General features: G+C 41.4%; 1 protein-coding gene across 7 annotated transcripts in view; it reads right to left on the bottom strand.

The window, feature by feature from the left end:
• Nucleotides 1-15,542, bottom strand: part of ANK1 (ankyrin 1) — a 353,544-nt gene that overhangs the window by 21,035 nt on the left and 316,967 nt on the right. For all 7 annotated transcript variants that reach the window (XM_056570987.1, XM_056570992.1, XM_056570991.1 and 4 more), the window contains 6 exons: nt 11,152-11,283; nt 10,248-10,421; nt 6,298-6,606; nt 6,136-6,208; nt 4,561-4,732; nt 1,028-1,111 (listed from right to left, as the gene is read on the bottom strand). In XM_056570987.1, the coding sequence (XP_056426962.1) occupies nt 1,028-1,111; nt 4,561-4,732; nt 6,136-6,208; nt 6,298-6,606; nt 10,248-10,421; nt 11,152-11,283 (944 nt within the window). The remainder of the gene's footprint in view (nt 1-1,027; nt 1,112-4,560; nt 4,733-6,135; nt 6,209-6,297; nt 6,607-10,247; nt 10,422-11,151; nt 11,284-15,542) is intronic.

Here is a 15,542-nt window from a genome sequence, read left to right as displayed (position 1 = left end):
TATGACCCCGCATAATGTGACACTTGTGACCCCCTTTAAAGGGGTACTCTGGCCCTAAGACATCTTATCCCCTATCCAAAGGATAGGGGATAAGATGTCTGATCGTGGGGGTCCCGCAACTGGGGACCCCCGCAATCTAGCATTCAGCACCCACCTGTGAGCACTGGAGGCTCTAAGTGTTATGCCTCCCGACAACGGGGACGGAGTATCGTGATGTCACGGCTCCGCCCCCGTGTGGCGTGACGTCACGCCCCGCCCCCTCAATGCAAGTCTATGGGAGGGGGCGTGACGGCGTCACGCCCCCTCCCATAGACTTGCATTGAGGGGGCAGGGCGTGATGTCAAACGGGGGCGGGCGGATACTGGATAGGGGTTAAGATGTCTTAGGGATGGAGTACCCCTTTAATTTCTATATATACAGCAGCATTGAATTACACAGAAGAAAACTAAGGGCCACAATCACCAACACTGTCTAATAGCAAGACTTTTATTGTTGCTCATAGCAGCCAATCACAGCACAGCTTTCTTATACTGCTCTGGACAAAATAAATGCTGAGCTCTGATTGGTTGCTATGAGCAACAATGGCTGTTTCACTGTTAGTATGGATAAATAAAGCAGTAAGGCCTCGTTTTCTAAAACTGTCTTTGTTGCCCATGGCAACAGACCAGCGCTGAGCTTTCATTTATACAAAAGCAGATGCAGAAATGAAAGTTCCTAATGGTTGCTACGGGCAACAAAGACAGATAAGAATATGCCTTGTCCCGTCTGGGCTGTTCTTATGGTATAAAAATCTCGGCCTACAGAGAAAATAAAGCAGAAGCCTGACAGATCCCGTCATACATGTGTGGGGTCAGTCAGGAACTCAGGATAGATCAGTCAGGATTTGTTGGGATTCTTATGTAAACAGATCCGCCATAACCGTCATGGATCTGATTAGAACGGAAGCCATGACACTAAAAAAATCACAAAATATATATGAGCAACATACAATCTGATTGATACAGACACATTAAAGCAGCACTCTCACCTTCTTTGTTACTATGTTCCCTTGCTCATCTGTAAACTCTTCCTCTGTCACTTGCTCCCCAGGAATGTCAGGGACTTCATTACCCTGAAATAGTAAAGAGGTTACATAACTATACGGTGTATTCCGCTGGGCAGGAGATCGGTTTATTTTCTTGTATTTTTGTTTCTAGTTTTTTTTGCTTTTGCTGTTCTATATTTAACCATTCTTATCACAAATTGCATTTGCAGACACTCACGATTACAAAGCCATATGGCCGAAGCCTATTATGTGAAACTCCAGTTTAATGGACCTTGACCAGATTGGCCTGAAAATAACTCACGAGATCCAAAGAGCTATTTACAGGTCAATGGGTAGTTAAAAATGGCTGCAAATAGATGGTTTAATCCGAGAGCGCTGTCATTTTACAGGATGCCCCCATTCAAAAATATTCTGACCGACTTCCAAGACAGGAGAACATGGCTATTTTATATATGTGATATATCAAATTATTATTATTTTTTCTTGTATGTACAATTCACGGGGAAATGGCACCCTCTTTAGCTGTGCACCCCTCCCCCATTTTCACAGGTGGAGTTTTAAATGGATCCAGCATGTCACCCAGTCAGAGGCTATATGCCCAGCAGAGGTGAGTGGATAGTTGAGCGTTAGGCTCAGAATTTGTGCTAGGGTCCCATCCTAAATGAGGCCACCTCGCCGTGGTGGATGGGGGACACGTTTTGATAAAAAAGTGCGCTAAGAGCCTCAATTTTTTGACCAATGTGTGCTGCTGCAATCCTCTTTTTTTGTATACTATATATATATATATCACACACACACACGAGACCGTGTCCTATACTCAGATACAGACCAGAGAAATACAGACCGGAGAACAGTCCTATTATATATATATATATATATATATATATATATATACCAGAGACTGTGTCCTATACACTGAGATATAGACTGGAGAACAGTCTTATTATATAAATTATATATATATACACCAGAGACTGTGTCCTATACACTGAGATACAGACCAGAGAACAATCCTATTATATAAATGATATATATATACCAGAGACTGTGTCCTATACACTGAGATATAGACTGGAGAACAGTCTTATTATATAAATTATATATATACCAGAGACTGTGTCCTATACACTGAGATACAGCTCAGAGAACAGTCCTATTATATAAATGATATATATATATATATATATATCAGAGACTGTGTCCTATACACTGAGATACAGACCAGAGAACAGTCCTATTATATAAATAATATACATACACCAGAGACTGTGTCCTATACACTGAGATACAGATCAGAGAACAGTCCTATTATATAAATGATATATATACACCAGAGTCTGTGTCCTATACACTGAGATATAGACTGGAGAACAGTCTTATTATATAAATTATATATATACCAGAGACTGTGTCCTATACACTGAGATACAGCTCAGAGAACAGTCCTATTATATAAATGATATATATATATATATCAGAGACTGTGTCCTATACACTGAGATACAGACCAGAGAACAGTCCTATTATATAAATAATATACATACACCAGAGACTGTGTCCTATACACTGAGATACAGAGCAGAGAACAGTCCTATTATATAAATGATATATATGCACCAGAGTCTGTGTCCTATACATTGAGATATAGACTGGAGAACAGTCCTATTATATAAATTATATATATATATATATATATATATCTATATATATATATACCAGAGACTGTGTCCTATACACTGAGATATAGACTGGAGAACAGTCCTATTATGTAAAGGATATATATGTATATATACACCAGAGACTGTGTCCTATACACTGAGATACAGATCAGAGAACAGTCCTATTATATAAATTATAAATATATATATTTACACACCAGAGACTGTGTCCTATATACTGAGATATAGATAGGAACAGTCCTATTATATAAATGATATATATATACACCAGAGACTGTGTCCTATACACTGAGATATAGATAGGAACAGTCCTATTATATAAATGATATATATATACACCAGAGACTGTGTCCTATACACTGAGATATAGATAGGAACAGTCCTATTATATAAATGATATATATATATATACACCAGAGACTGTGTCCTATACACTGAGATATAGATAGGAACAGTCCTATTATATAAATTATATATAATATATATATATATATATATATATATATATATATATATATAGACCAGAGACTGTGTCCTATACACTGAGATATAGATAGGAACAGTCCTCATATATAAATGATATATATATATATATATATACACCAGAGACTGTGTCCTATACACTGAGATACAGATGGGAACAGTCCTATTATATAAATGAGATATATATATACACCAGAGACTGTGTCCTATACACTGAGATACAGATGGGAACAGTCCTATTATATAAATGATATATATACCAGAGACTGTGTCCTATACACTGAGATACAGATGGGAACAGTCCTATTGTACATATGATTTGCATAGACTAAGGAATTGCTCCACAGACTATTTCATACAAGTAGACATCTACATTTACACTATATTAGTCTGTGATTTGGTTATCATAAAGCACACACCGCCACCTTTTACCTTCACGATTACTCTCCGACGTACCACCTTGGTGGTCAGAGTCTCCTCGTCATCATCCACACCTCCTTCTCCCAGTTCCCGGTCTAGCTCAGTATGCAGGCGACGCAATACAAACTTTGCAGCTCCACGTACAATATGCACCACATTTTGACAGCTCACCACGAAAAATCCAATCAGGACTATGCAGACCCCCAATTGTGTCAGGAAACCCCACATTCTGACTTAGGTTGTTGCTTGCACGGAACGCAAATACTTTAACCAAGCAATTAAATAAAAATATCCTTGTGTTAAAAAAAATAGTGCTATGTTGGTCTCACCCACAGCTAAAATAGGGAGTCTGCATACTGATACATATAGAAAGCATGCCCTGAAATAACACAATATTGTAGATCAAATCCTTCAAAATACTGGGGTGAAACCAGACACTTATGATTCACTGCTGTAAGTGATGCTTAAAAATAAACTGTTCTCGTCTCCCGAGATTCTGTGGATTGCAGGAAGATGTCCTAATAGCATAAATCCCCCTGATCAGCACTTCTTCAAAAAAAAATCCAAATGTCAGCCCTAAAAGCACGCAATGTTTTCCCCCGATCAAGTTGGGGGTTGGGGGGGATGCCCCATATGAAAGCTGCAGAGTAGATGTCAGTCTGTGTGTATGTGAACGTCTCAGCTGTTTCATGGGAGGATCTGAAATTGGACCTGGTGGGAAGTAAGGCGGAGGGACACTTAATAGCCCTCAAAATGGAAAGAGGAGGTGGGAGAGGGACATATAACCTCCGAGCTGTTGTGAAAGTCAACACAAGTCTGAATTTTTACCGGTATCTCTGTACATATGAAAATATTGAATTTCCATAAGAAACATTCTTTGTTTTTTTGTCAATTAAGTACTCGATAAGTTGGTCCCATTCTTAGGGTACTTACCCCACCCAGCCGGCTTGAGCTGTATATGGTGCTCTGTTGTGTGACTCGTATCCTTGCAGTGCCCTTAAAGGTTGGGTGAAGCTCTTCGTATGTCAAGGGGGCACCATTGTCCTGGTGAGGAGAACGACGAGGAGAAGAGGGTGAGGGGGCATCCGTGCTCCAGTCTAGTACCCTATAGATTGGAAAGGCAGAGAAAGTTAACACTGGGATGTGCTCAAATGTATAGTAATAACTGGTCTCACCTGCTGTAGAACACGTTATCTGACTTCCTGGACTTCTAAGAACCCTTTGCTCTAGTCAACTGGGTAGCCTTAATATTGCAGAATTTATATATGTAGATTGACCAAAGTATAAGATTTCTGTGATGCAGGGCATGGTCATCTACACACCCAGGAGCAACTACTGGCTTAGAAGTCATACTTCATCTACAGTGAACAAAGTACTGCAAAGTCCTAAAGGAAGGATAGCCAGTTTGGATGTGTCAGTGGTGTACAAAGAAAAGACCGTACAGCAAGGATCAAAATGGGCCCTTATTATGGAACCAGGTCACAATGGTATCCTTGGGACAACTAACCACCCTTATTTGTTATTAAAGGGGTACTCTGGCCCCAAGACATCTTATCCTCTATCCAAAGGATAGGGGATAAGATGTCTGATCACGGGGGTCCCGCCGCTGGGGACCCCCGCAATCTAGCATTGCGTTATGACTCCCGACCGCGGGGACGGAGTATCGTGCCATCACGCCCCTTCCCATAGACTTGCATTTAGGGGGCAGGGCATGACATCACACAGGGGCGGAGTCGTGATGTCACGATACTCCGTCCCCGTGGTCGGGAGGCATAGCACTGAGAGCCTCCAGCGCTTCCTGCAGTGCTTACAGGTGGGTGCTGCATGCCAGATTGCGGGGGTCCCCAGCGGCGGGACCCCCGTGATCAGACATCTTATCCACTATCCTTTGGATAGGGGATAAGATGTCTCAGGGCTGGAGTACCCCTTTAAGTCCTGCACAGCTTCTTACAATGCAGTAGCAAAGTGGACGTGCTCCACACTTTATGGGCTCTACCGGAGCTGCATGGCCCTATTCCAAAGTGGCTCTGGAGGTCGGTTATTAGTTTTTATACTCTCAAACCATTGATTTATGAAGTGACGTGTAAATATACAGTATGTAACCTTGTCTTCAAGGCATGCATTACTTTCACAAGCAGGGGTGAATATGTAAAATATCTGCCCATCAATAGATCATTTCCTAAGATCCATTGCAACCTGTTGTGTAGTTGCATGATGAGTAAGCATGATAATTCAATGTTATCTTCTATTGACCTTCTTGAGTATAGAAAGATAGTTCTCAGGCAATGGAGATAACTGCAAGATGTTGTGTGCTTTGTAGTTTTGGCATATGGGATGATGTTTGGGTACTTTTTTGGAATTCATGTACAAAAACAGTACTTTGGGCTATGTGATGAGCTTGTTGATTTGAGGTAATGAGAAGAGTTGTTCCATTTCCATGGTTGTTCTAGTCCATACCATTGGAAACAGATAACACCCTGGAAGGAATCCTTATTTTCTGGTGCTTACCTCTCTACTTTACCACCTGTCACTCTGCATGCTGTTGGGGTCTCAGTGATCCGGGCTTGGACCCGCTCTGGTCCTGAAATGAGACGTACAGATTTTTTAGGTATCACTATCCATTCCCTCTCTCTCTTTGGTTTTCTCCCACCACAATCTTTAACCTCTGACCTCCAGCTTCAGTATCCTCCTCCTCCAGATCAGGGGAGCCCGAAGAAGGTCGTGGCGGGGCATCCCACTCATCCTCAGCTTTGCTGCAATCCAGGGATGAGTCTTCAGGAGCCACGAGGGACGGGGACAGGCCTGAGGCCCAGAGAGGAAGGTCAGGCAAATCAAGCACCCCGTCTGGCTCAGCTGTTGCCATAGGTACTCCATCCAACATGGAAGCTTCACTCCAGTACGGCTCCAGTCGCAATGGAGAGGGTAGGGAGTAGTTGAGAGAGGCCGGGGAAAGCAGCTCATCCTGCGTCATGGGGTTACCTATGGGAGGGTAGGATGGGGAAGGGGATGTCACACTCACTCACACTTAATAAATGTAGATACAACTATATCCCACTGGCCCCCCACAGCTATATGTGTCATTTTTGTGGCCCATTGGTGAACCTATTAATGTCTTAAAAGGATTAAAGAGCATTGACCCCGAAAATAAAAATAATTGCCAGTAAACAAAAGTTAGGCAAGTTCTCCTCTGTCAATGCAGCCATTTTTTAGGGGCTGGTTTCACATCTGCGTTGTATGCTTATGTTGCAGGTTCCCACCAAAAATACCGCACACCATGACAGAAATCTGGTCTATCAGGTTCCATTCCTGTCAGAAACCTTTGGAACGCTGGGTGACATACTATAAAGCCACCATTATGGCTACTAATGGGTTATAACCCTGTTCTTCCATAGGGCCAAAAGTCTAAGCCACTTTGAAATGCAGATACGCAGACCATAACTAGGTAAACTATTTAGGAGAATTGTGTTGGCAATATTTTAACATCAGGGGCATACTCATACTCTGATATTGGAAGAATGTAAGATGAGCGAGGACACATGTATGAACCAATGAAAATAGTGGTTTTTAATCCAATAGAAGTTTTTAAAATAAATGCATGTTTCTTTGGAAGCATATTTCCACTCTGCATTCACTTTACAATTTCTTTGAATGCAGCGCACATAGTGAACAGTTTCATTCCGGTTGCTATGGTTCCTATACAATCAAAATGGGTTGTCCAGTTTGCTGATGAAACCCCCAGCGATCATCAGTGATCAGCAACCAAGGGTTCAGTTATCCTGCAGTGCCTCCGCTGGACGATTTAAGCATTACACAGTTTTCACTGAAATGAGTGGGAAATGGTGTCAAATGCATGGATGGGTCTCCTCTATACTTATATAAAAATATGTGTAACATGCGTGATGTTTACTAAGTGTCCAGCTGTTTTTTTGTCAAAAAATATATAAATGAAAAAACAGATGTATACACATGTCCCTGGACATAGCCATGGCAACTAGAATGAAAACATTACTTTTATGAATATACTGGCTGTATTATTATCAAAATTGAGGTAGCTGCTATTCCTCCATATGAGAGTGACGTAACATTTCCAGACACGGATGTATTTAACGTTGTACACGTCACGTTTTTCTTTGTGAAGAACACGACTATGCTCGGGGTGACAGCTTCCAGTGAGATATATTAGGGCCAATTCCCTATATAGAGTGTATGATACTGAATGTGCAGGCTGTGAAGCTCCTTGTCACCGCGATGTTACTCAGCTGTTGGAGCCATCAAAAGTGACAGCCGGCCAGCCACGTGTCACACCCTGTCTGCTGTTTTTAGAAACATGAGACCCCCAGAACAGAGAGGAAGAATCCCACCACCCTCTGCCTTCCCTGATTCACTTTATGTAGTCATCAAAATAACAGCACTTACTGAAGACATACAACCGCTATATAACCGGCAGGGTGTTAAAACATTGCTAAGACATCACCAAATCATCAAATTCATCATGCCAAAGCTTTACAAATGACAGTATATAAGCACCGGCTCACATTGCCACAAGTACACCACAACACACACACACTGACACACATGCAACACAGATATACAGAACACAGAGGCCCCCACCCTACTGACCATCCCACCACAAGGACGTAAAATGATCTTTGTATTTGCGTTTAACCTGGGATCATATATGGAAAACTCCATTATGCAGGTCTGCGATGTCCTACAACTTATCTTCCATGACCGTCACTTTTTCTGTCATTTTTATGCACTAAGTGGAGGACTTTACATTAGATTATCTTGTAGAGTAACCATAAGTTCTTAGGCTAAATCTGTACCAGGTCACCCCACCTACCATGTGGTATTTATAATACTTGTGTCTTCTTCAATGAAAGAGAAACCTTTGGCATCCTCAGGTACCAGGGTCTGGGTTGCAACTATTACCCCTTCCCCCTCTATAGCCCTATTTTTTTTATTTTTATTGACTATACTTGAGTTTTCTACTTTTAATGATGGCTACATGGTACTTAACATGTAAGTGTATGTCGAGCTACTAGAACCTTTTTTGTTTGGACTTATCCTTAATTTGCTGAATTTTTGAGAGCCTGTGGCAGATCTGTATTCAGACTCCATTTATATAAGAAGCGCCAACTGGAGATTGATCAGTCCCCCTAGAAAATTCTTGTTTTTCATTGAGGGGTATTGGTCACCCAATGGCCAATTTTGAGCTCCATTACTCAATAAGATATATTACAAAATACCATAATATTAAGGTTAAAGTAGAAATATAAAAAAAGAAGTTTGCAATTGGAGGTACATACGCTAAATAATAGTCTAATACACTAAACATATAATGGAATATACTTAATATATTGATATACAGTATGTGATTTAAGGCCACAGAAATACATACATCCCTCAGGTTTAGGGTGGGATTGAGGATGGAGGGGCACCTGGTCCTGACTGAAAAAGGAAGAACAGAAGCATGAGGAGGTCAGAGGTGAACGAAGAGGCTCAGAAAAGAAGTGAGAGAAAGGAGAGAGAAAGGGTGAGACGTACACACATCGACTCTAGGAGCACAATATTCCTCCACGGGTAGGGATGGGGGAGGAGATGGACAGGCATGGATCATATCAATTATGGGTTAAACAAGGAAGCATATGCAGGTGAAGCCAAGCTCCATATAGGTCAGATGGAGTCAGTATAGTCCTAAGGTTGGGTTCACATGACCGACACTAAAATGTGACCCAGGAACCTTACTGTGAAATGATTTTTGGGTGAATCCAGGTGTTAGTGCTGATGGCATGCATTCTGTGCTGATGGACAATCGGCTGGATGCAGAATTTTCCTTAATATCCTATAAATACATTCTAATTTTTATAGATTTTGGTAAGCCAGTGTAGTGCCATATTTTGTGTTTTGCCATGGAATGTGTCACATGACTCATCACTTTCCAGTGCTGTAGTGCCATATTTTGTGTTTTGCCATGGAATGTGTCACATGACTCAGCACTTTCCAGTGCTGTAGTGACATATTTTGTGTTTTGCCATGGAGTGTGTCACATGACTCAGCACTTTCCAGTGCTGTAATGACATATTTTGTGTTTTGCCGGGCCTTGGAAAAAAAAAAAAAAGTCAAGAACTATTGTGTAAGTGCTGAGTAAACTATATCCAGCTGGCATAAGAGGTTGTTTTCAATGTTCCTATATGAGAATCACTTATAGTAGCAGGAACCCTGGACTGGTGGGAATTATTGGTGTGTTGAATACCTGTAGGTCAGGGGTGGTCCACCTAGAACAGTATAGGGGCTCTTAATAACACAAGTTACATACAATGTTCACATAAAAAAAAAAACATGTCAGGATCATATGATTTACCCTTCTGGGGTTAGGGACTCTGGGGTCTGGAGATGACATATAATAGTACACTGATAGTGGACAAAAAATGGAAGTACAGAGCCAGGTGCCACAAGGAGGGCACCTGAGAGATGCATGTGGCCCCCGAGCCGCCACTTACCTACCACTGCTCTGGTTCTCAAAGCACCTGCCCTGTCTAATAATCTACTATACCAGATTCACAGAAGAGGAAGGGCCAACATACATCAAGTCGTGTGTCACATGCTTTGCCCCTTACCTGGCGAGGACCCCCATGGGACTGTTCCATTCCTCTGAGAGGGGGAAATGGATCCATCACTGTTTGTATACCGGCGCTCTCCTATAAGGCTTCTGCTCTGGCGCCCAGATCCCTCCAACATAGTGACAATCTCATTGCGGTCAATGTTTCGCAGAGCTGTGTACAGGTCTTCTACTGCAAGATTTAATGATAAATGGTAATGTACAGAAATTATATATTCAGGCACTTTCCAAAAGTCAAGGTCTGTCTTCATGTGTGGAGCTTGAATAATGGGCATCCTCAATATCGGGGAAATTATATACTTTTATTGTCCTGTTAATACAGTTCAACAGTCGGCCATAGACTTTAGATTTATGGTCAGTCTCATAGTTAATGGGGACTTGCTGTAGATCTCGAATAGGTTGGATTTTAACCTGTCCAATCCCATTACTAAATGGTACCAAAGATTTCCTTCACCCTATTGAAAAAAAAATGCATATCCGGCACAGATAAATGGGTACATAGTGCAGCTGTCATAGATTACATATCTAGGGCCAGCTTATGTATGTCTTTCCCCGATAAGTTTCGAGGTGCAGCAATAAAGTACCCTCCAGTAGGCCAAGTCCAACACAGAGCCAGAAAGGACCTACAAAAACTGACTTGGGGCCAATAACTTACCACCAAGGTCTTTTTTTATGAGATGACACACAATCTATTACACCTAATTGGGGACGTAGACATGTTCTATATAGAGGAAGGATGGACCCTTAGAATCTCTTTTTGTCGTGGACCCAAGGAACCACAATTCGACATGGTCTACCTATCCCTCAACTGTTGTTTATATTGATAATGCATCTATACGGAAGGATTTGTTGGCATCTGGCAGGTCCTTATGGCCGCCAACCATTGCTCACAGTACACTTACACTTTGCGTTGGAGCCTTGCCGTGATGCCCAAAGGTGTAGTAATGCCGCGCTCTGCTCCAGCAGTGAATTTGGATTCTCCACTCTGATCCGATTGATGTCGTCCATCTCAAACTGCAGCTCCCGCGCTAGCTCTGCGAACAGGACACATTCAATATCACCATAAATCTAATGTGTCTATAGCACTAGACTCTGTAAAACATTCTACATCATCTAAAGACCCCGTTGATGACAGAAATGTAAGCCTATCTGATTCCTGGCATACATGATATAAGCATCGGAAAAATACTTATCCAGCTGATAATGTGGCTATGAGGAAAGCTATTGATGGGATATCTGAGATGGTTGTGGGTTAGCACAATTTTTTGTGTACTTCAATGCACCCTGAAGTTGGAGATATATGGCACTTTGATATTACTCTACTTTATAAAATCATATGAATGTTCATTCTTTATTAAATAAAATATGTTATACATGATAATAAACACTACAATGCTGTATATATATATATATATATATATATATATATATATATATAAATCTGACCTGAATGACTGTACATATTACAGACTAGGAAGGTAGGAGAGGTAAGTAGCTACAACATATAACTGGTATCAACCATCATGATGATGTATCAACCATCATGTGGTATGACATGGTGTTTATTTAACTGAATGGATGATCAATGAGCAACAATATCTTGAAGAGTCCTCCAGCAGGGACGTAGCTATAGGAGTCGCACCGGGGCCCTGGTGTCTAAGGGGGCCCAAAAGCACATCTGCCCCATAAGAGACCAGTATTGTAATTGGCACATGGGGCCCTGCTGCACATTTTGCATCAGGGCCCAGAAGCTACAACTTATGCCTCCGTCCTCCAGAGTAGAAGATGCTGTTGGCAGCTGCTCTCTGTTTTGGCTATTAGAGGAAGCTTTGAACAGCAAGGCCTGAGTCAGTGCCCAGGGGTAAATTAAATCTTTTGGGCCACATTGCAAAAACTGTTGCTATTTATAGTGGTTTCTTCTAATGCTGCACAGCGCCTCTATGCCCCTTACAGTGACACCTTAATTATTTGGGTTTAGATAGAAATCTTTATACAGGGCAATACATGGGTGCATCAAAATATTGTGTATATTGTTATGGGGCAGCCATCCTACTGTTTTTTAACAGCATTTAGAGATGTTTACACAGCAGGACCCATGGAAATAGGCAACAATAGACAGAAATGTAATGGGAAAGGTGTCTGGGCATGCTCAGTGACCTTTGCAGAGATAATTTTAGAAGGAGGGGGTGGCTGGTTTGGGAGCAACAGCTATTGTATGTACCTCTGTTGTCATCTTTGACTATACTCCTCTCTGGCATGATAAGGAGGACACTGCGGGAAAGTAATTATTATAGAACAAGAAGTCTTAGCTTAGCTTTAGGCCTAGTGGCCAGAATGAAAACTAAAAGATTTTAAGGATTGTTTTAAAATATAGGATGTAAAATGAAAAATTAGGAAAAAAATAATCAAAAATTCTTGAAAAAAACATGGTTAACATAAAAACTTGATTTAAACAATAGGTCATATTCTGATTACACATTCTGCAGATTTTATGCTGTGTTTGACTATTTATACATATTGATTTATGCATCCAATGCACAGCATATAATATACCCTAACTCAACGTTCACTGCCAGGGTGTCTAACATTCTGTAGATGTAGATATTATTATTGTTATATAATTCACAGCAATATTATGTGTTACCAATCCATATACTGAGAATGAACGGTCTCATTCCTCCTTCTGCATGCATTATTTCTATGTACAGTGGTCCCTCAAGTTACAATATTAATTGGTTCCAGGACGACCATTGTATGTTGAAACCATTGTATGTTGAGACCAGAACTCTATGGAAACCTGGTAATTGGTTCTGAAGCCAACAAAATGTCATCCAAAAATAGAAAAAAGTGAGGATTAAAGAGAAATAAGTAGATAACTAATATAGATAAAGCAAATCCTTACATATAAAAGAAAGAAAAATCTGTTGGGAGCTGTAAATCAATTGTCTATGTCAGTGTTTCCCAAGCAGGGAGCCTCCAGCTGTTGCAAAACTACAACTCCCAGCATGCCCGGACAGCCAACGGCTGTCCGGGCATGCTGGGAGTTGTAGTTTTGCAACAGCTGGGGGCACATTGCTTAGGAAATACTGGTCTATGTAGAGGACAGGAGCTTCTTCAGGGTCCTGTAAAGTACATGCAATGTCCTAAAAAAGTAAAATGGAGTCGCCCTCACCTGGTGTCCAAAGGAGCAGGTAACCCTGGTACAGGTAAAGTGTACAGAACATGTAATACCTCCCTGTACTGTAGGAGGCGCTACCAGACATCAGTCAGTGCATACACTTCAGTAATACAGGGGTTTTACCAGTAAATTGCCCATTCTGATTGGTCGGTTCTTCCAGCCATTGACAGGTTTCACAGATCTGGATTGTCCGTAGCATTGTATGTTGAGTCTGGTTTCAACTTACAATGGTCCAGAAAAGACCATTGTATGTTGAAACTATTGTATGTTGAGGCCATTGTAGGTTGAGGGATCACTGTACTTGCTCTGGTATTTTGTGCAAACAACATTTTGCTCATTTGCTTAAAACTTCAAATTAAAAAATATTTGCATTCACTAACAGGGTATTTTAAAAAATGGTTTTCCAAGCTGGGGGGCACCTGACATGCTGACATCTGAGTGGCACAAACATGACCAAATGCCCCATATAGGCACAGCATGGTACACAAGAATCTGTAAGGTCTATACTGTGATTGTCTCATTGAGCTCCAGGACATGAAGATCTGTTAGTGACGTCTCTTTATAGGGCACCGTGACAAGTACTGTAGGGGCACTAGGGTAAACACTATTTAATGGGCTTTGTAGGCATAATGATAGGAGCCATGGTGCAGATATAATAGGAGCCATGTGGTGTGGGCTCTGACTAATATAACGGCCCACTAGAAGGGTTCAGGGGTACTATCTCTGTGCCTACAATGGAGTGCACCAATTTTTTGAGTTTAGAATTTTAGAAGGTTTACAAAACCAAGTCCATCCTAGTAAAATATTTCAATGTTTCTCCAGCTGGTTTGTGGGGATCTCAACCTATATGCACAGACATTATGCACCCGCAAGATGTAAGAGAAATATATATCCGCAAGTAAATGTAGCCTGGCCACAAAGTAGACCTACATTTCATTAGTGGATGTCTCTTAACCCCCCTCAGGCGGATCGTATCTGCATAGAGAAGTCTAGAGAGACGCACTAGTGACAAAGCAGAGCTGTCTGCGGTGTACAAAGTGCACACAATAAATAGTCTCCAGGGTATTCTACTTTACTGCCAATGTAAAGAGAAGCGACTGTATATGATCATGGTTATGGGCTAAATCATATACAGTGGGGCCAAAAAGTATTTAGTCAGCCACCAATTGTGCAAGTTCTCCCACTTACAAAGATGAGAGAGGCCTGTAATTTTCATCATAGGTATACCTCAACTATGAGAGACATAATGAGAAAAAAATCCATAAAATCACATTGTCTGATTTTTTAAGAATTTATTTGCCAATTATGGTGGAAAATAAGTATTTGGTCAATAACAAAAATTCATCTGAATACTTTGTTATATCCCCTTTGTTGGCAATGACAGAGGTCAAATGTTTTCTGTAAGTCTTCACAAGGTTTTCACACACTGTTGCTGGTATTTTGGCCCATTCCTCCATGCAGATCTCCTCTAGAGCAGTGATGTTTTGGGGCTGTCGCTGAGCAACACAGACTTTCAAATCCCTCCAAAGGTTTTCTATGGGGTTGAGATCTGGAGACTGGCTAGGCCAATCCAGGACCTTGAAATGCTTCTTACGAAGCCACTCCTTTGTTGCCCGGGCAGTGTGTTTGGGATCATTGTCATGCTGAAAGACCCAGCCACGTTTCATCTTCAATGCCTTTGCTGATGGAAGGAGGTTTTCACTCAAAATCTCACGATACATGGCCCCATTCATTCTTTCCTTTACACGGATCAGTCGTCCTGGTCCATTAGCAGAAAAACAGCCCCAAAGCATGATGTTTCCACCCCCATGCTTCACAGTAGGTATGGTGTTCTTTGGATGCAACTCAGCATTCTTTCTCCTCCAAACACGATGAGTTGAGTTTTTACCAAAAATTTCTACTTTGGTTTCATCTGACCATATGACATTCTCCCAATACTCTTCTGGATCATCCAAACTTCAGACAGGCCTGGACATGTACTGGCTTAAGCAGGGGGACACATCTGGCACTGCATGATTTGAGTCCCTGGTTGCGTAGTGTGTTACTGATGGTAACCTTTGTTACTTTGGTCCCAGCTCTCTGCAGGTGATTCACTAGGTCCCCTCATGTGGTTCT

The sequence above is a fragment of the Hyla sarda genome, chromosome 4 (assembly GCF_029499605.1).
Source record: "Hyla sarda isolate aHylSar1 chromosome 4, aHylSar1.hap1, whole genome shotgun sequence".
NCBI lineage: Eukaryota > Metazoa > Chordata > Amphibia > Anura > Hylidae > Hyla > Hyla sarda.
Note: the sequence above shows the minus strand (reverse complement) of the source record. Positions and strands in the feature narration are given on the sequence as shown.